This window comes from Lepisosteus oculatus, chromosome 2 (assembly GCF_040954835.1).
Source record: "Lepisosteus oculatus isolate fLepOcu1 chromosome 2, fLepOcu1.hap2, whole genome shotgun sequence".
In the NCBI taxonomy this organism is placed as follows: domain Eukaryota; kingdom Metazoa; phylum Chordata; class Actinopteri; order Semionotiformes; family Lepisosteidae; genus Lepisosteus; species Lepisosteus oculatus.
The window spans coordinates 54,883,209-54,903,696 of NC_090697.1; the positions used below are offsets into that span (position 1 = coordinate 54,883,209).

At 36.5% G+C, this 20,488-nt stretch overlaps 1 protein-coding gene across 10 annotated transcripts in view; it reads left to right on the forward strand.

The window, feature by feature from the left end:
- The window catches only part of LOC107076957 (centromere protein J), a 64,835-nt gene extending 45,603 nt beyond the window's left edge, over window positions 1-19,232 (forward strand). For 7 of the 10 annotated variants that reach the window (XM_069179211.1, XM_015343560.2, XM_015343567.2 and 4 more), the window contains 6 exons: window positions 137-223; window positions 1,217-1,321; window positions 3,103-3,243; window positions 4,286-4,370; window positions 15,611-15,731; window positions 17,218-19,231. In XM_069179211.1, coding sequence (XP_069035312.1) covers window positions 137-223; window positions 1,217-1,321; window positions 3,103-3,243; window positions 4,286-4,370; window positions 15,611-15,731; window positions 17,218-17,407 — 729 coding nt within the window. In that variant the 3' untranslated portion in view covers window positions 17,408-19,231. Of the gene's footprint in view, window positions 1-136; window positions 224-1,216; window positions 1,322-3,102; window positions 3,244-4,285; window positions 4,371-15,610; window positions 15,732-17,217 lie in introns of all 10 variants that reach the window. The other 3 variants (XM_069179233.1, XM_069179220.1, XM_069179235.1) reach the window with 2 other exon arrangements.
- Window positions 19,233-20,488: the final 1,256 nt, after the last annotated feature.

Below are 20,488 nucleotides of genomic sequence, written 5' to 3' on the forward strand. Positions count from 1 at the left end.
CAGTAGGCATGTTATTTATTTTAAAAGTATTATGACTCACTGAAACAAATGTTGTTGTAACTGCTGTATTTTGACTTATTCTTGTGTCATGAGTATTTTACCATAAACATTAAAATGACCTGAAATATTGTAACAGGAAGGAAGACCAAACTCAGCATTATCCAGAAAATCTACACATCCACAAAGTGATGTAAGAAAACAACCAGAGAATCCAAGTGAAAAGGTAATAGACAGCAATTTCTTTATTACTTTAGTGTGTTTTAATATGTTTCCCCGGCATATAGTATGGGACAGGGAAAAAATAACCGTAGATTGGAGTCTTTCTATGCAAAGCATTATACAGTATTTTCTCTGGAATGTCACTTTCTAATGATGACATTATAATGAACTAAATTCATAAAAGCAGAATTGGATGTTTGAGCAAGACTTGCATTAAATGAATGAAATCAAATGAATGTTTAAAGAACATTGAATATTCCAGTCACATAAAAAATCACTTTTACAATTTCAATGTTCATATCAGTGTCTTTAATTCAGTCCTGCTAAGTATACATACTGTACCTGTAACAACAAGAAGCGTATGACCTTTTACGTATAAATTTTCTTTATTTACTGTACATTGAGCTACTGGGGCAGCAGTGTGGCACAGTGTTTAACATTGATGCCTTCCAGACTGGGGCTTTAGTATCAGTTCCTGGGGTAACATCTGCATGGAGATATATGGGTAGATTAATTGGTTTCTGGAAAAATCGGCCATGGTGTGAGTGTGTGTATGTGTGTGTGTTCGCACTGCAATGGACTGGCATCCCACCTTTCACCTGTTGCTTGCCAGGATAGGCTCCAGGTCCCCTGATATCCCTGTATTGGATAAAGCAGTTAGAAAATGGAAGGATGGAAGTTGAACTTTACTACCAGTCCCCAAACCATACATGAGTTAAAAAAGACTAACAGAATTGCTTGAGTAAAGTTGTAGGCATTTATACCACATCTGTATTTGTTCTTGCTATTTAAGATATTGGATCTGTTTGCCTCTCGTATAATGCTATTTTTTACTGGCTATATAGTATGAACACTCTGAGGCCAAAAAGTATTTTTAAAAATCATTCTCTAATAGATCTTTTAAGTCTGCTGAACAAAATAACAACTTTCTCTTTAATAAGTGCTTTTCTACAGTATTTAGTGGAAACTATTATATTATGATTTTATGATAATACAGGAAAGAAGAGAGAAATCAGCGTTATCAAAAATTGCATCATCTTATGTTGGAACCAAGGGGAGTGATGATGAAGTGCGGGAAGAAACGCATTTCCCAGATGGCAAGGTACTATGTCCCCCAGCAGTATTTAAGTCTTCATTATTGATTCATATTACTTTGTTTTTTATTCATTAATTGGCAGCTAATCCATATTTTTAGATGTTTAGCCAATATGGAAAACCTACTGTAAATCTTTTCTTAGTGGTTGTTGCTCAGAACATTATAGTAATGTTACTCATCATATTTGGTAAAGTATTATTTTTAATCATTTTGTAGGGTATAATACCCATATATGACACATCATTAATCATCAAGGTTTTTTATTATTTACCCCTTGACAGGATGTTAGTGGGGATATGGCAGTAGTGATGTATACTATTTTTTTATTTTTGATTTGCTACTATATAAAATGGTTCATAATGGAAAAAAAATGATTCACATAAAATTGGTGTGGCTTTTTAATACACAAATCAGAATTGTGGCAATATTATTTTTTTCATATAAGGAAGGACCCGATTCATATACTGACCACATTTTACAAAGAACTTAGAAAAGTTCATCCTTACAACCAAGCATATGAAAAAGGAGCAAAAGTTAACTTAGTGAAAATTGAATATCACCTTGGCTTCTTGAATTTCCTCAGTTCCAGGTTGCACACTGTGCCAAGAGCACTGTTACTGTATAGTAATCCATTTCTGAAATATAAATAGATTAATGCATCTAGAGCTCACAAAAACAATGGTAGCAAATCATAATAGACAGAAATGTAGTAATGTAATGTAGACTCCAGTTAGAGTGACCAGACCTACTGTACATGTTTCTACTTAATTGGAATAATTGCTTTTGTTGAAAAATAATACAATTGACACTCCATGCTCCAACAATAACTTATCTATATTCCCAGCTTCTTACAAACAGCTTCTCCTTATATATTTCTGGTGACTTAAATAATAAAAGATTATTAGTACAGGTGGGGTTTAGTTATTTTTACAATTATTGATATAAATTTTACTAAATGTTAGAATTAATTACATTAATTATATGTATAATTCCTGAAACGTAGGAATTTATTAATCTTTGCAGAAAAAAGTAATAGTAGCATTCCAAAATAATGCACAGTAATGCACAATTCAGTCACAATAATGAATTTAAGGATGAAAATGACCATCATCTTGGCAACCTCAATTGTTATTTTTATGTTTTCAGAAATTGGAAGTAATGTCCTAATTCAGATATCGTTGCTGTGCTGTAAAGAAATGAAGTGTAATTTTTCTGTGATTGTTTTTCAAGGGTCTATCTCTGCCATCCTACCAAAGTATTTGGAATTTGACACAAAAATGTTACCCCGGACTTTGAAAACAGAAAACAAAATGAACAAGAAAATAGACTGGTTCTGTTCTATTCTTGGAATATCAAAGATATAAAAAATAAAATAGTAGTGATTGAATAATTTTTCAAACACTCGACCAGGCAAAAATATTTATAAATTACCTTAACTCAAAATTCGTTGATTGGTCTCTGTCTTTGTACAATTATAGTGCTTCAAAATGTAGAATACACTGTAGTGTATGTGAGCGTCCTTGGTCAGGTAATGAATTTGTACTCAATCATGACTAAAATCATGAAAGAGGTGTCAAACAAGTCATGAAAATAAAAATCTTGTATAGATATTTATATACACAGATCTGGAGGTAGGAACAAAAATGTTAAATTCTCTGAATATTCTGATTAACACAGTTTACTTCCTCTACTTCTGTCAGATGCTAGATGAGTCTATATTGCTTTAGGTGACTTGACATCTTCAGTAGCTCACTTATTGACTTGACTTCTTTACTATGTTACTGCAGACAGTACAGCTTTTCTCAAGTGGTCACCGGATAATAACTTTTCGCAATGGAACAAAGAAGGAGATTAGCGCTGATGGAAAATCAGTCACTGTTACTTTCTTCAATGGGGATATCAAGCAAATCCTGCCTGTAGGGAAAGTGGTAAGTTTCTATACTGTATATCAGTGGTTCTTAACCTTTTTGTAAGTGTGACAAGTGAAAAGTATGCGACCCCTCCTCCCCACTCAAAAAAAACATATTTCCACAGCAAACGAAAAATAAAACAATAGTGGAAAAAAACTACTCATTCACTACTTGCACTTGCAGAGGAGCAGAGAGGACTACTAGTCAGTGATTTGTTTGGCTGATGTTAAGACGCAAATCATCTTCAACCGTGAAACGGGCTCTGTATTTATTTATCTTTTTTCAAGGCCATGTTACTCAGGCCTTGGTATTTACCTTGCATTGAGATCCAAAAGTCAGCCAGCGAAGATCTGCTTCAGAGCCAAGTCAGTTATGAGACCAATCAATGATTCTTCAAATCTTCAAATTCAAGCAATAATCCTATATTAGCTGCCTCTGAAAATGGATTTCTAACCCATGTGTCTGCAGTAGAAACATCCATGTTTTCAGGAAGATACTTGCAAAACTCAAGTCTACCCAGCTACTGTACTGTATATGAATGGGAAACAATGTTTGCTGGGGGCCAGACTCAATGGACTGGCATCCCATCCATTGGAGGAATCTTGTGCTCTACATTTATTTAACACCATGGAAACCAGGATAAGATCTGGACCAATCTATTTATATTTACACACAGTCTTCACATTCACAATGAAATAAGCCCTCTCCAAACAAAAAGGGATAATAAATAAACTCACATACTAGTATTTAAATAAAGTTCAAGTAGATAGCTACATCAGTATGTGTAGGCTGAAAGGGAACAAGTAAGGATTTTTTCCATGCTGCAAAGAACAGAAAAGAGATGCAACATTTTGGGTGGAAAGTCTTCTTCAGGTGTGGTTGAAGAAGGCTTCACAGCAGAAACATTGTGTCTCTTTTCTTTTCAGCATGGAATTAACCTTTACTTGTTCCTTTGTAGTATTTTGATATCCCAACAATGTTGCTCCAACTAAATGTCTATACATTTATTCCTCAAATAAAGATGAACAAATCCTTTTTTTGTTGTTTTTAAAAACAAAAGATTTACTTCTACGCTGATGCTCAGACAACTCACACCACTTATCCAAATGGCCTTGAAGTTGTGCAGTTTCCAAATAACCAGATAGGTAAGTTTGCCAGATATAACAAACCTTGCGATGGCTCTTATATATGATGACTATTAATTTGCAGCATTAATAATTTGCAACATTGCTGACAATTATTTGAAAGATATCAAAAACATTCTATATTAGGTCTGACCATGTTACCAGCACGTTAACTATAGCAATAATTTGACTCCTCAATTTAAGACTGACATATAAAGATTTCAAGAGTAACTTTTGATTTAAGTTTAGCTTACTTGTAGATAGATAGCATTGTTATATATTTTATATTCAACAAAGCATAATGAGATTTCATTCAGTTTTCAGTTATATAGTAGCTGGTTAATTATAATCAGGTAAAATAGTACTTACTACACTAGGCCATACATTTTACATGTGCTGAAGGTTCAAATACTACTGTTTGATTGTTTAAGCTGAAAGCTAAAAAATATAATTATATAATTATTAACACATCACGTCAAGTTAAATAGATGTGCTTTCACTACGCTAAACAATCCTAAATATAAAATTATGAAGAAAGTCTTACAATCCCTTCAGATTGAAGCAACATATATATATACTGATGGGAAAAAGAAACGCAACATTTTCTGGAATGAGAATACTACAGTATAGTTACAGATGCAGCCATTCAAAATGGGTGGGGTATTTCGCGGCATACCCCGGTGGGCGTGTAGTGGTATCACGCGGTGTCACGCAGTGTCACGTGGTTAATCGCGCGTCATTTGACGCTCTGCCGGAAACTATCCGGCGTCACCTTGTAAAACCGCCAGGGGGAGCTTAACCTCTCATGTACAGCATTTGAGCTTTTAATTTTGAACTGTATATTACAGCATGTTAATCATCAGTCATTAAAATGTTGGTATATTTTATGAAAGCAAGACTGCTCAGTTGGACAAAAGTACACAACCTACCTTTATCAGAAATATTTATGCATCAAAGCCTTTACCGAAGATATTACTAATAGTATTAATAATGGATGACTTTGGACAAGCTGTACACTCAAAGTATAATTTCTTTAGCACATTTGTACAAGCACTTGGAATCTGTCCAAGCCATACTTTGTCAGGCATTTTGTTTTACTTCAACAGGCATAAAAACTTCCTTGCTTTTAACAGGGCATTTCATAATTTCTAACTACGAAAATGATTTAAAATGCGACACTTATCATTCAACTAGAGCTCAAAATATCACAAGGATCCTCAAGAGCACTGCAAAGACTGTATTAAAAGATACTTGTATGTATCAACGCTTTCTTTTCCGTATACCAGATTTTATGGAACCACTTCAGAAGGGTGTCAGCCAGTCAGATTCCGGGAATCGGTACTTTAAAGGAAAAATACACACCGGTATTCCATTTCTCCCTAACGATTTTAAGCATCGAAGTATTAAACTAGCATGTGAAATAGCGTGTGAAAAAGTGGTAGTTTTAAGCTTTTCTGCTAATATAATATGGAATCGCGTATCTAAAGAATTTAATAACGATATGATTATATTCATGTACTGCGACAGGGCTGTGTAGGGCTGTTTCGCCTCCCTGTTCATGTGACTTCCCCTGTAGCCTACTGGTCTACGTGCCTGACTAATAACTCAGAGGTTGTGTGTTCACATCCAGCTGGTGCTGGATTTTTTCTTTTAACAAACATCTCTTTGAAAAAATAGAATAGCGATATTATGGACAATCAATTGACTTTTATATTTCAAAATATCACAACGTGATCGATTTTAAGTGATTTTTGATAACAATGAATAGTCACCTTCTTCCCTTCTGACAACGGTTCCTGCTTCTATTGTGTGTGTGTGTGTGCAATAGAGTAAATTTTTATAGAGAAATGGAGGCTGGACAGTATGCGTTACAATATAAACATTTATATTGATTTAAATCGTGTTCTGATTTAAATCGCAAACGCGTGTTTAATTATGTGTTTTTTAATCATAATCAGGCTAATGCATTTCTACATTTCTGTATGAACCAGCTTAGAGGTTCATACAGAAAGACAGCTTGTGTGTCACGCCCGACATCCCTCCCTAGAGGGCGCTCCACTGCTCCCATTATTGTTCGTGTCATTTAGCTCTCCAGGTGTACCGTTTTAGTCTTATTATTTAAAGACCAGCTCCGCCAGTCCTCGGGGCTCATCATTAGGGTAAGATGTCGCGAGGCCCGCCTAGTACCAGGAAACCCTACGTCCATCTCCTGAGGGCATAGGCCTCATTCCCGACACCTCCCGTTTCCTGAGCCCGGGGTCTGGAGGATCTCGCCCCGTCACCCTTGGACCTCCATGTTTCGTTTGTCTGTGTGCTCCCCCCTCCCGGGGATTTTAACTTTGTCGCGTTCCAGGATGGATTTCCAGTTTATGGACTTTCGGACTGTGCTTTGACCTGCCCTTGGACCCGTTTGGATTTGGATGCCGTTCTGTCTTCCCCGTACACTGTCTCACGGACTGTCACTATTATTTTGTGCACTATTAAACCCCTGTGTGTTCCTTTTTACCACGCCTCCTGTTTTCTCCAGCTCCTACCGCATCGCATAGGGTCTTCTACAATATCTGACACGGATTCCAGTCCGTGTCCGTTACATTGTGTTTAAATTGAGTGTAAGGTAATTTATGCTTCTAAAGTCATGGTCAGCATTTATTATTGTACTGTGCTGTAAACTTGTTCTGTGCCTAGTCACATTATTTTATAGCATTTTTATAGCGTTATTAAATCTGGTGGCGCTGTGTGTTAGTTTCCTGACTCCCATGTCACATGGTCTGTGATTGAATCCCATGGAACTATGACTTTATTTTTTAACAAACATTTCTTTGAAAAAATGAAATGTTTCCCTTGGTCAGAGATTAAATAAAACCTCACTCGCACCAAACAAATTTATATTTCTAAATATCACAACATGATCGAATTTAAGTCTTTTTAATAACAATGAATAGTCACCTATGCGTTACAAAATAAACATTTATATTGATTTGAATCGCGTTTTGATTTAAATCGTAAACGCGTGTTTAAATATATGTGTTTAAAGGCGATATACTGTATAAAAGCGCTGATTCTTATGGAGTGTGTTCCGCCGGGGATTCAAAAAAGTTATTTTAAATAAGCTGATAAAACTTAGACTAACTGGATTCTAGACTGTATTACACCAGAACATTGGACAATGCAACGTAAATTGCAAAAATGCACTTGGAATCTGTCCAAGCCCTCCTACAATTATTTTAACTGCGACACTGATCATTAATCTCTAAATAAACTTTATTTTATATAGCGTTTTAAGCGAATGGGTAATTAGATTGCTCATAAACCTAATCGCTTTTTCTACATAAACACAGTGTGATTGCTTTATTTTTAAAGTAGGCTCAGATTTCAACTATAGATCGTATTATTATAAACTTTCTTGGAAAAATGTATTTTATGTAAACCAGTTTTGCTATTAATTCATTTAGGGCTAAAATACGTTCATTGTCTTCCAATCGAGTCGAGTTGACATTGGAAGCTTGCCACACCCGGACTGTTAAACCAACGCATTAGCACGTCAAAGCCCATTCAGGGTATTGAGCCAGTATTGGCTTTAGTATTAGCCATACAGAACATTAAAGTGCCCCTTTTCCATTCAGCGGGTGCCTGAGCCGCTGTGTCCTATCTTCTGGCAGTCGCCGTTGTGAATGTCTGTAGAGTGTATCTTATTTTTAGTACTATATTTTTGTATTATATTCCCTATTAATCAAACTCTAAGAGTATGTATCGGATTGTCCCCTCCTCCCGCCCCTCTCTGTGTACAGTGGAGCCTTCTGTCCAGCCAGCACATGTCCACAGACATTCACAACAGCGACATATCATAAAACGTTAGCACATATAGTTAAATTATTAGTTGTTTTTCAGGAAGTTAAAAAAAAACACTTGAATTACTTATCCAGTCTCTCGAAATAAAGTTATTTTTCAAGCAATGCAACAAATGTCGGGCAATGTGTTTTTTTTAATCCAACATTGACAGCCATATCTTAAATCTTGTAGGTCAGGTCTTTTTTTCTCTAGTTGAATTGTGGTTTACACATCGCATTACTTGAAAGGCTAGAAAGATAGGTTTCGATTCACATTAGCTGGCGAGCCTTGTTAACAAAAAAACTAATAATAATGTAACATGCCACTGTTTGTTCATGAACAAAGTTAAACTTAGATTTCCTTAGATACGCGATTAAAAAAAATAAAAAAAAATAATTTGAATCCCCGGCGGAACACATTCCATCAGAATCAGCGCTTTTACAGTATATATCGCCTTTAAAGGTGGCTTCTCAAAATGCTTTACAGGATAAAAACAACAAGAACAGCAACAACAGCAATATTGTATTTCATTGCACTTTGAAAACCAAGTAATAACTTAACTATATGTGCAAACGTTTCATATGTTGCTGTTGTGAATGCCTGTGGAGTGTATCTTATTTGCCTTGAGTCCTGATTATCTCTCTCCCCCTCCTCCCTCTCTCCCTCAATTCAATTCAATTCAAGGTGTTGGGTATGTATATTTTGATATTTACACCCGGCGCGGCACTGAGGGAGCGTCTGCATTTATAACTTAGTTTTTAAAATTAGTCAAGCAATATGAAGCATCTCCTTTTACTTTTAAGTCCCTTAAGTACATTGAGCACAGCTTTCTCACCACTTAAGATTGCTTTTTGATACCATCCTTACACAAAGCAGAAACTTTCCGATGACTTGTGGGAAAGATTACAGATTTTAATCGTCTTTAATTTTGTTACTTTATACATTTTAGGAACGTTTCATCTAAACAAACACCACAAAACTATTCTCGATTGTATTTCTGAATGTTATGTTACACCCATTGTAGTTCACTGCTTTAAATACATCGAAATAAGAAAGTTATGTGTAGCACTTTAGATCTTTTTTCCTGAACCAGGGAAAATCTGATCATGTTTATAACAATAATAAAAAACTTTATTTTACATATCACCTTTAAAAGTGGTAGTACCTTTTTTAGTACTATATTTTTGTATTATATTCCCTATTAATCAAACTCTAAGAGTATGTATCGGCTTGTCAGTCAGGTCTTTTTTCTCTATTTGAATTGTGGTTTACACATCACACGACTTTAAAAGCTAGAAAGACAGGTTTCGATTCACATTAGCTGGCGAGCCTTGTTAACAAAAAAAACAGACAATATCCATGGAGGGGGAGGTCAAGCCAGAGAGAGAGTTTTTTACCCTCTGTCTAAAAACCCAAATAACCCGGGGCAGAGACTCCGGGGGGATCATTGCGTGGTACAGAGCGGAGCTCAATCAATTCTTATGGAATGTGTTTGCTTTCTTCTTTTTTTCAGCATGGAATAAACCTGTTACTTGATTCATATGGATGCCCGGTTCCGCTGGGGATTCAAAACATTTTTTTTTAATCGGGTATCTAAGGGAATAGCAGTATAACCCTGTTCATGCACAAACAGTGGCATGTTACATTTTTAATTTGGGTGTCTCCTCTTGCCAGAAAGCTCTAAAATGCATTTTGAGCGCGGTTTTTGACTTTTTTTAAATTGCAACCCATAAATAAGGCCGATTGCAAAAATGCACTTGGAATCTGTCCAAGCCCTACTCTGTCAGGCATTTTCTTTTACTGTAACGGACACAAAAACTCCCTTGCTTTTGACAAAGCGTTTCATAATTTCCAACACCGAAAATTATTTGAATCCCCGACGGAACACATGCCATAAGAATCAGCGCTTTTACAGTATATATCGCCTTTAAAGGTGGCTTCTCAAAACGCTTTACAGGATAAAAACAACAAGAACAGCAACAACAACAAAATTGTATTTCATTGCACTTTGAAAACCAAGTAATAACTTAACTATATGTGCAAACGTTTTATGATATGTCACTGTTGTGAATGTCTGTGGAGTGTATCTTATTTGCCTTACGTCCTGGTGATCTCGCTCGCCCTCCCCCCCCCTCCCTCAATTCAATTCAATTCAAGGTGTTTTATTAGCATGACAGATGGGTACAATCAGTGTTGGGTATTTACTTTGCTTTGAGATTCCACTTTTAAAGGTGATATATAAAATTTAAACTAAAATAAATTGATAGCTTTGTCTTCTATGTATCTTAATAAACTTTCAGCATAGCTTTCTCCCAGTTTAGATTTATTTTTCTTAACTAGTATACTTTAGATCATTTTTTTCTGAACCGGGGAAATGTGTTTTTAATAAGATGCTTTTATTCGTTCATAATCTGACGATTTCATGAAGCTTTCTGGAGCAGCACTGTCAGACCTAAGCGCTGACAGTCAATCTGGACAAGACCAGAGTTATGGTTTTCCAGAAAAAAAGCCAGAATCCAGAAAGCTTCCTGAAATAATATATATAGAAAGATATAATGATGTGTTCCCGCTAACACATCGCACAACTTTAAAAGCTAGAAAAACAGGTTTCGATTCAGATTATCTGGTGAGCCTTGTTTTGTCAAAGGACAGCACAAAAAAAAAACAGACATTGTGTGGTATAGCACAGAGCTCAGTCAATTCAAACAAGTTCAGTTTAAAAAAAACTGCAACGGACATAAAAACTCCCTTGCTTTTAACAGAGCATTTCATTATTGACAACTACGAAATGTATTTAAACTGCGACACTTATCATTCAACCAGAGCTCGAAATATCACAAGGATCCTCTAGAGCACAGCAAAGACTGTATTAAAAGTATACTAGTGACAAACTAGTATACTTTAGATATTTTTTTCTGAACCGGGGAAAATCTGATTATGTTTCTCTATAACAATAATAAAAACATTATTTTACATATCACCTTTACGTGATATCACCTTAAGGACAGCACATACAAGGGTTAATTGCACAATGGACCGCACAAAGAAATTTAACATAGTCTTCTTTAGGTGTGAGGGCAGGAGTGGATCGCAGCAGGCAAAATCGGCAAATTAGGAAAACAAAGAACAGGACAGGCGAGACGTTTATCCAGAGAGCGAGTGATCAGAAAAAGGAACAGCTGTTACGCCCAGGTTTTACGCTCTCTCTCTGCTGAATGAATAAAAGCATTTTATTAAAAACGCGTTTGCGTTTGTCTGGGTATTTACTTTGTAATCTGTGGTTTACATCTACTGTATTGCTTTGAGATGCCACTTTTAAAGGTGATATGTAAAATAAAGTTTTTTATTATTGTTATAGAGAAACATGATCAGATTTTCCCTGGTTCAGAAAAAAGGCGATTAAAATCTGTTATCTTTCCACTTGTATGTCATCGGAAAATACAAGAAGTTTCTGCTTTGTGTAAGGATGGTATCAAAAAGTAATCTTAAGTGGTGAGAAAAACTGCGGTCCCCAAAGCGCTTTACAGGATAAAAACAATATCAGCAATAGTGGCTGGGCAAATGATTTTTTTAAAGAAATACAAAATGAGATATAATGATGTGTTCCGGCTAAGACATTAACAAGTACAACCCCCCTCTCTGCCGGAGTGCTGGCTGTGACGAATTAAACCAGTTTCACAGGTATTTTCAAAGTAGAAGGGGTGAGATTTCCAGCTTAATTTTCATGTTAAATTTTAAGATTAAAATTCATTCTATACAGCACTCGCATATTTGGGTACCGTTTCATAAAACTTTCATGCTTAAAATGTTTAGGGAGAAATGGGAGACTGATAATGGAATGGAATGGAATGAATGATAAGTGTTGCAGTTTAAATAATTTTCGTAGTTAGAAATTATGAAACGCTCTGTTAAAAGCAAGACAGTGTTTTTGTCCGTTGCAGTAAAAGAAAATGCCTGAAAAAGTAGGGCTTGGACAGATTCCAAGTGCATTTTTGCAATTTACGTTACATTGTCCAATGTGCTGCTGTAATACAGTTTAAAATACAGTAAGTCTAAACTGTATCAGCTTTATTTATAGGTTGCAATTTAGAAAAGTCAAAAACCGCACTCAAAATGCAATTTAGAGCTTTCTGGCAAGAGGAGACACCCAAATTAATAATGTAACATGCCACTGTTTGTACATGAACAAAGTTATACTGCTATTTTCCTTAGATACGCGATTAAAAAAAATAAATTTTTGGAATCCCCGGCGGAACACATTCCATAAGAATCAGCGCTTTTATATATCACCTTTAAACACATATATTTAAACACGTGTTTACGATTTAAATCAAAACGCGATTCAAATCAATATAAATGTTTATTTTGTAACGCATAGGTGACTATTCATTGTTATTAAAAATACTTAAATTCGATCATGTTGTGATATTTAGAAATATAAATTTGTTTGGTGCGAGTGAGGTTTTATTTAATCTCTGACCAAGGGAAACGTTTCATTTTTTCAAAGAAATGTTTGTTAAATAAAAGGGAGTCATAGTCCCAGCAGGATTTGATCATAGACCATGTGACATGGGAGTCAGGAACCTAAACCACAGCACCATCGGCAAGGTCACACACAGAGTGCTGAAAAAGCACTACAGAAACATTATCGACAGACAATGTACAGCTTGTACAATTCTTGTGTGGGGTTACTGTACATGAATATAATTATATCGTTATTAATTTCTTTAGATATGCGATTCCATATTACATTCCCTTTTAATCAAATTCTAAAAGTATGCTTGTTGACTCCGGTATCTCTTTAGTTAAAGACTTCGATGCTTAAAATGTTTAGGGAGAAATGGAATACTGGTGTGTATTTTTTCTTTAAAGTACCAAGACCAGCCATATACTGTATGTTTATGTTTTAATATCTTTTATGGCCTTCACACGCGTTACAGTATGCTCCTATTCTTTTTATGCTCAGCTACTAAGATTTCCCTTCAGTGGTAAAATTCCAAATGAATATTCAATACTACAACGGGCACAGTAAAGACGTTTACTGTAAATCTTTCTACGACAGACCAATGGACCACGAGTGCCCCTGTCGGTCAACCAATCACATACCGCGGTACCGTGTGTCATCTTGCGTCACAATGCGCGACGCCATAGCCAATTACATCCAGTACATGTCTGTACCGTGCACTTTGAATGGCTGCATCTGTACTTAGCTATGATTATACAGCATGCGCTAATACTTGAGTAGACACAAGAGCTGCTATTTAATTCTATACCATTGTATAGGAATGCGTGCTACGAACCTAAGTGACTGATTGTGATTTAAAAATAGGGAGGTAGGAGAATGTGTGTGATTTTGGAACACTGCCAATGTTGTAAGCACAGTATTCTAGGTTAGTTTTTATTCTAGGTTAGTTTGAGAAAAATACACTGAGCATCTCTGTTTTGCTCCCATGCGCATGAAATAAAAACTTATTTTAACTTCTGAGATGGACTCCTGACTGCCTTTTAAGGGGAAACGGGAAAAAAGTTATCCAACAGCGCCACATTCGCCAACAGAGCAATTGATCAAAAATGAATACCTCGCAAAAATCAAGTATTATGTCATGGTTGAGAGGAATAGACACCAAGAGTAATGATGCCAGTTCCCATAGATCATGCACACCAGTTGAGAACAAGGAGGATTATTCATCACCCACCGACACTAGCTCTGATGCTGTACCTGACACAGACAGCACTACTAGTGTTAGCAAGTGTCGGAAAACAGTTACAAGGCTACAAAGATCACAATTATCTAAGTTTGGGAATTACTTACACAAGGACGGAGGAAGAGCCAAGACCACAGTGTATCCTGTGCTGTAAGATTCTCAGCAATAAGAGCATGAAGCCAGCACATCTGATGCGGCACTTTACCATGAAACGTGCTCTTGAAGGATAAGCCTGTTTATGTTTTTCAAAGGAAACTTCTGAAGCAGTGCAAGTCCACCATAAGGAACAGTGTAACTCCAGTTTCCAAAGCCCGAGAAGCATCTTCCCATGCAAGCTTGCGGATTTCTAAAGCAGATAAGCCCCACACTGTTGGTGAAGAACTTTGTTTACCGTTGGCAAAAGTGCTGATCCAGTGTGGCTGGTAAAATTAGCCTACTTGGCTAATATATTCACAAGTTTGAAATGAGCTGAATATGGGACTGAAGGGGCTCTCTTTAATAATTTTTAACATGTCTGACAAGGTCACTGATATAAAGAAAAAGCTGTATCTTTTTGTTAATAAAATCAATGCAAGTGTTGTCTCTGCTTTCCCAACTTTGGGGAACTATCTGCACACATATGGTGTGGCACTTGATGCTGCTGTTTGTGATGCGATTGCAGTGCACCTGTTGTAATTGAAAGAAAGTTCTCAGATAATTTTGCAGTTTAGGCCACACCAGAGTGGATCAGCAACACATTTTACTGTTAACATCTTAGAAATACCCAAGGATCTGACCTGTGCTGAGCAAGAGAAGTTGCTCAAGTTATCATTTGATACAACTTTGATCTCAGAATTGAAACAATAGTCACTGTAGGATTTCTAGATCCAAAGACAGAGTGAATACTCAGCCTTCTCATTAAAGGCTGTGTGGTTTTTGATGCCTTGTGCTACTACCTACCTTTGTGAGAAAGGCTTCTGTGCTCTCACTGCAATCAAGACAAAGTACCGCAACAAAATGGAAGTTGAGCCAGATGTGCATTTGAAGCTCACTGCCCTCATCCCTGACATTGCGGAGCTTTGCTCAACTAAACAGGCTCACCCCTTTCACTGAAATAGTAGGTTCTCAGTGCTATTTTTATTATATGGGTGTGTGAGTGTGTGTGGGCGCACGTTGTTCATTGAGATTTGAGATGAGAAGATGACTTGTAGGTGGTACTTGGATGTTTTGGTTTGATCAGGGGTGGTACGTGATCCAAAAACTTTGAGAACCACTGACTTAAACCATATGAAGAGGTGGTTTAAGTTCCCAACTTTTTTATCCTCTGGAGGACAGCAGCTGTTGCTTTGGATTAGTTGCAATTGAGAACAGGTTTAGTACGGTGCTATGGACTAATTTCAGCAGCCAAGTTCATTGCAATTGGTCTTAAGGTAGTGCACTAGTTGAGCACGGAGCAGCATGCTAACCATAGGTTGAACTCCAGTTAGTACACTGCTTTCAGTTTGATGCAATTGACCTACAGTACTGACTCTCTAGGATAAAGTTTTGACAGCTGCAGACCTCTCTATAGAGTACTAAGCACAGACAGTTAGTTGATTTTTTTGTTTGCTTTCATGCTTATCCTGGACAAGACAACACCTTAATCTTTGAACTCTTTGAACCTTAATGCTTTGATCCAGAATTTTAAAAGGGTAAAGGGATCCAATGGCAAAAGTAAGGCAGACTTAAATTTTGTTTTGTTTTCTTTAGAGAAGCATCACCCCAATGGTACAAAAGAGATTGTTTTTCCGGATAAGGCTGTCAAGCACCTTTACCCTGATGGACGAGAAGAGAGTATCTTTCCTGATGGCACAGTGGTAAAACTTGCAAAGTAAGATCAGTGGGTATTTAATAAACTAGGGCTTCTTCTGCAGGGTGATAATGGCACAAGTGAATCTGTTATTGGCAGTGTGCATATGGTGATAATGAATCCTTGTGTGGGATAAATAATGAATCTAAAAGGCACACATTGCATCTTTTTTGGATACAACACACTCTATTTCATTCCCCTGAAATAACAGCCCATCAACAAAGCAAAAAAGCTAGTGGGAATCAACTGGTAACAGATACAAATTAATTTCAAATGCTATACACCCGTACTTCTTTCTACGAATGTTCTTTTAAGGAAAATTTGATACTTAGAAGCATTTAAATTGGTAACAACATTTTGTTTTGAATAACAAAACTACAACTTTAAAACTACATAGAAGTGACAAAGAAAAATTTCAAAACCTCCTCCAAATGTAGAGAGTAAAGAGGAAAACGTCATATGACTTTTCATATTGAGTGTTCACATCACATTAACTAGATGGGCGAGAGCTAGCACATAGTCTATGGAGTGGCATGACAAATGTGTTATACAGTTTACTATGTCTTGCTTTATATGTGGTTTGCTATTGTGTGTGCTCTTACTTTTCGTTGAAGAAAATGTGTGGTTTACACATTATCATGGATCCTAAAGGTGTTACAAAAAGATTGTGTAATTACACAAAGAGCAAATGAAGTGGTTACTGTACAGTACTCTACTTAGGTATGATTAATGATGTCTACATAAGCAGTGTTTTTTATTACTATAAACACAGTTTGAAAAGTCAAAGCCCCAACTGAGGCTAGCAAAAAAAAGCAAAAAAAAAAATGCGCTGCTTTGCACAGCAATATCCAGCCTGGACTACCCTGCCTAACGGGGTCCTGTCTGGAAGAAAAGGAGCGCAAGGCCAAAAATAAAGAGAACAAACTGTCCCGGTAGGAGATACACAGTGGGACAGTCAAGGAAAGAGAAAGAAAATAAAAAGAAAAGAAAAATGCAAACTAACACTCGCATCACAATCCCCTCTGGGACTGTCGCTGGAAGGTTCTCCTATTGCAGGGGTTTGTTCATCCCTCCAGGGAGGTGCTCAGTGTGTCTTAAAGGCCCCCCACAGCTCCCGCTCATCCTTACTTAGCCAGGAAAGTTGTGGTAATCCAGAGCGCCCCCACATTAAACATGCCCCTGTGTAATACCATAGCCCAAATAGACCATGTTGGAGTTAATAGCTAATAAATTAATCAATCTGAGGACTCCGTCTTGCCGTTTCTTAAACAATTCAGCAATTTAATAGTATTTTATTATTATTGGATTTATTTCAGAAATGTACACATTTAAAAAATGTATCCCATTTCAATTGCTACCTGAGTTGCTAAGAAACAATATAATTTTCAAGTCAGCAGTTTTATGGGTGGTCATACAAGAATAAAAACCATAAAAATAAGAAAACTGCTTGCATAACACTCAGAGCCATATTGCTGCTGCATTTTACGTCTTTATTTTGAATTTCTAGGAATGGAGAAAAGACAATTGAATTCAGCAATGGGCAGAAAGAGATCCACACTTCACAGTATAAACAAAGAGAATATCCTGATGGAACAGTGAAGACTGTTTATTCAAATGGAAGACAAGAAACCAAGTATTCTTCAGGCAGAGTGCGCATAAAAGACAGAGATGGGATTATTATTATGGATAAAAAGTAATGCAGAGGTGTTTTTCGTTTTTTAAATGCTGGTTTAAAACATTAATTAAAATTGAAAATCTTCTAAACATATTGTCAAAAAGTGCAGAAATCTCCTCCAAAAGCATGATCTTTAAATATTTTTCCAGGGATAAGCGTTTTATTGTTTCATTTTTCACTTCTGACAGTAGCTATTAATGCAAAAATGTCCGATTAGAATTTTCTGTTTGCTTTGTATTATTTTATAATAAAACATTCAATTAATGTGGTAAAACTTATCTAAATAGCATTTATAATTTATAGGAACATATATTGCCAATTCCAACATATTTGGACTATTTTTAATTTTTTGAATAAACATGATATAATGTTATGTGTTTGTCATGTGCTTCCTCACAGGCCTGGGACTCTGGGTTCAATTCTTAGGGTGCTAGCTGTGTGGAGTTTGTATGTCCTTAATGTTTTTACTCCAGTTTCCTCCCACAGTCCAAAGACATACTGGTAGGTTAATTGGCTTATAGCCATGATCTGCTTGTGTCTATGTGTACACTGCGCAGGCTGTATCCCAATGCTTCTCTGGAAAGGTTCTGGGCCATACCCTATAATGGTTTAGCAGTTATTGAAAGTGATGCTATATCACTTTGCAACTCACAACTGGCAACCCACTGAAGTTAAGCAGTGTGAGGCTGGTCACTACCTAGATGGGAGACCTCCTGGGAAAATCTGCGGTCCATGTGGGTCCTAATGCCCCAGTATAGTGACAGGGACACTATAGTGTCAACAGGCGCCATACTTCGGATGAGATGTAAAACTGAGGTCCTGACTCTCTGTGGTCATTAAAAATCCCAGGGCGTTTCTCGAAAAGAGTAGGGGTGTAACCCCGGCGTCCTGGCCAAATTTCCCATTGGCCCTTACCAATCATGGCCTCCTAATAATCCCCATCTATGAATTGGCTTCATTACTCTGCTCTCCTCCCCACAGATAGCTGATGTGTGGTGAGCGTTCTGGCACACTATGGCTGCCGTCGCATCATCCAGGTGGTGTAGGGGAGTTCCCATTACCTGTAAAGCGCTTTGAGTGGAGTGTCCAGAAAAGCACTATATAAGTGTAAGCAGTTATTATTATTGGTATTATTATTATTATAATTTAAAAGCTTTAAACCAATCCTCAAACTATGAATTTTATATGTGTACAGGACTTTCTCAAAGAATCCCATAGAAATTTAGAAAAAAAAGGTAACCCGCTTAATCCACAATCCACACCATATAAAGAATAGTCAAATTTCTTCACCGGTTGAAATAAGGGAGAATTCTAGATAGGCTGTACTGTGCAAACCTAGAAAGCTTGAAATACAGTATAGCCAGGACACCAGTGTTAACTGCCCTAGTCAGTATCATATTTACAGCATAACATAGCAGGATTAATCTCTTAAAATATGACAAAATGACTATTGTATTAAATTAGCAGGGATATTTGTGCCATCCCATTGGTACAGTATATCAGTACATAACCAGGCCTTGTATTGTTCTAAGTTATCTTAGAATCATACAAGGCAAGGGCACTTTTTAGTGGGAATGAAGGGTTTTTGAATTGTTAAGGAGGTTTTTAACAGTACATAACCAGGCCTTGTATTGTTCTAAGTTATCTTAGAATCATACAAGGCAAGGGCACTTTTTAGTGGGAATGAAGGGTTTTTGAATTGTTAAGGAGGTTTTTAACAGTAACTCTGCTTGTGTGTTTACATACAGCTTCAAATGTAATGGAACCCTGCAGCTGAAACAAACAAAAAGACAATGAGTATTCTACCCCTTTTTTAAAAAACATTGATGTTAGATTTTTACATTTTTATTTAGTCATTTTATTTGCATTTTACAAAGATGTTGACTATTTTATTTAATTTTTCAAATTATTTGTACATTCAAATAATTTAAATAAAATGTGTTGTATTTTTACTATTTTAATCAAGCCTGTTGGTTTTGAAAATGATTAAAAATAATAAGTTAATTGGATCAACTTTGTTTTTATTTTGACCCATCATTTCCTTTCCAAATGTATAATCTTTTGTAAAATATCACACTGCTATAGAACATATTTTTGACACAGTGGAGGCATGTGGAAAATTTGACAGGTCAAGGGAGGCATGGACCCAAAAAGTTCAGGAACCCCTGCTTTACCAATTTGATTCACCAGTTAGAGTGGGTCCATGTGTGTACTGTGAGGGAACCTGCGCCAAAATGAGCAGTTGAAGAAGCAGAAAGTTGAAAGTGAATGCAGAGTGTGTATATAAAATTGCTAAACAAAGCAAGTCCCTCTCTGAAGGAGTGTATGAAACCGGAGAAACCGTAGATATTCTTTGTCCAGAAAGCAAGAACAAATTTGAGAAAATAAGTTTCTCACGCAGAAAAGTTACCCGTCAGGTTGAGGTAATCGGTGAAGACTTGGCTTGTGAGGTGAACGTCGAGTATTTTTCAGTTTTTATATTTAAAATATGTTTTTCTCTCAGGATATCATTAACCTTGAACTAATAAGCATATGTTGGATCCTAAACTTATATAAGGCATAGGCTATCTGTAACAGCAGTGTAGAAATAGCCCTTGGGATAAAATGTTTGCCCACCCCTGGTCTATACCCTAGACAAGCATGCCAATCTGTAACATAACAAATACAGAAACAATTTAGAGACTAGCTTAATAAATGTGTCTGGAAGGTGGGAGAAAATTCTAAAACCTAGAGAAAACCAATATGAATGCATAGTGAATATGCCAATTCTATGTGGAGTTCCAGTCCAATTTTAACCCAAAACCAAAAAAAGCCATAAGATAGCAGTACCAATCTCTTCACCACCATTTACAGTGCAAAATCACCTTATTCTTTTACATCAAATTTTGTTTGGATGCACTGAACTTTAATTAGTATGTCTTATTTGATTATGATGCATTGATACGTTGTCCAGGTAATATCCTGCCTTGTACCTGTAGTTTGAAGCACAAACAACATAAATTTGTTCCAACGCAAGTGTGCAAACGCTATGCATGTTTTCCTATAGTTGCGTACAGGACAGAAGGACAGTCTGGCCAAATATCAGTGCTTCTTAGCCTAACAA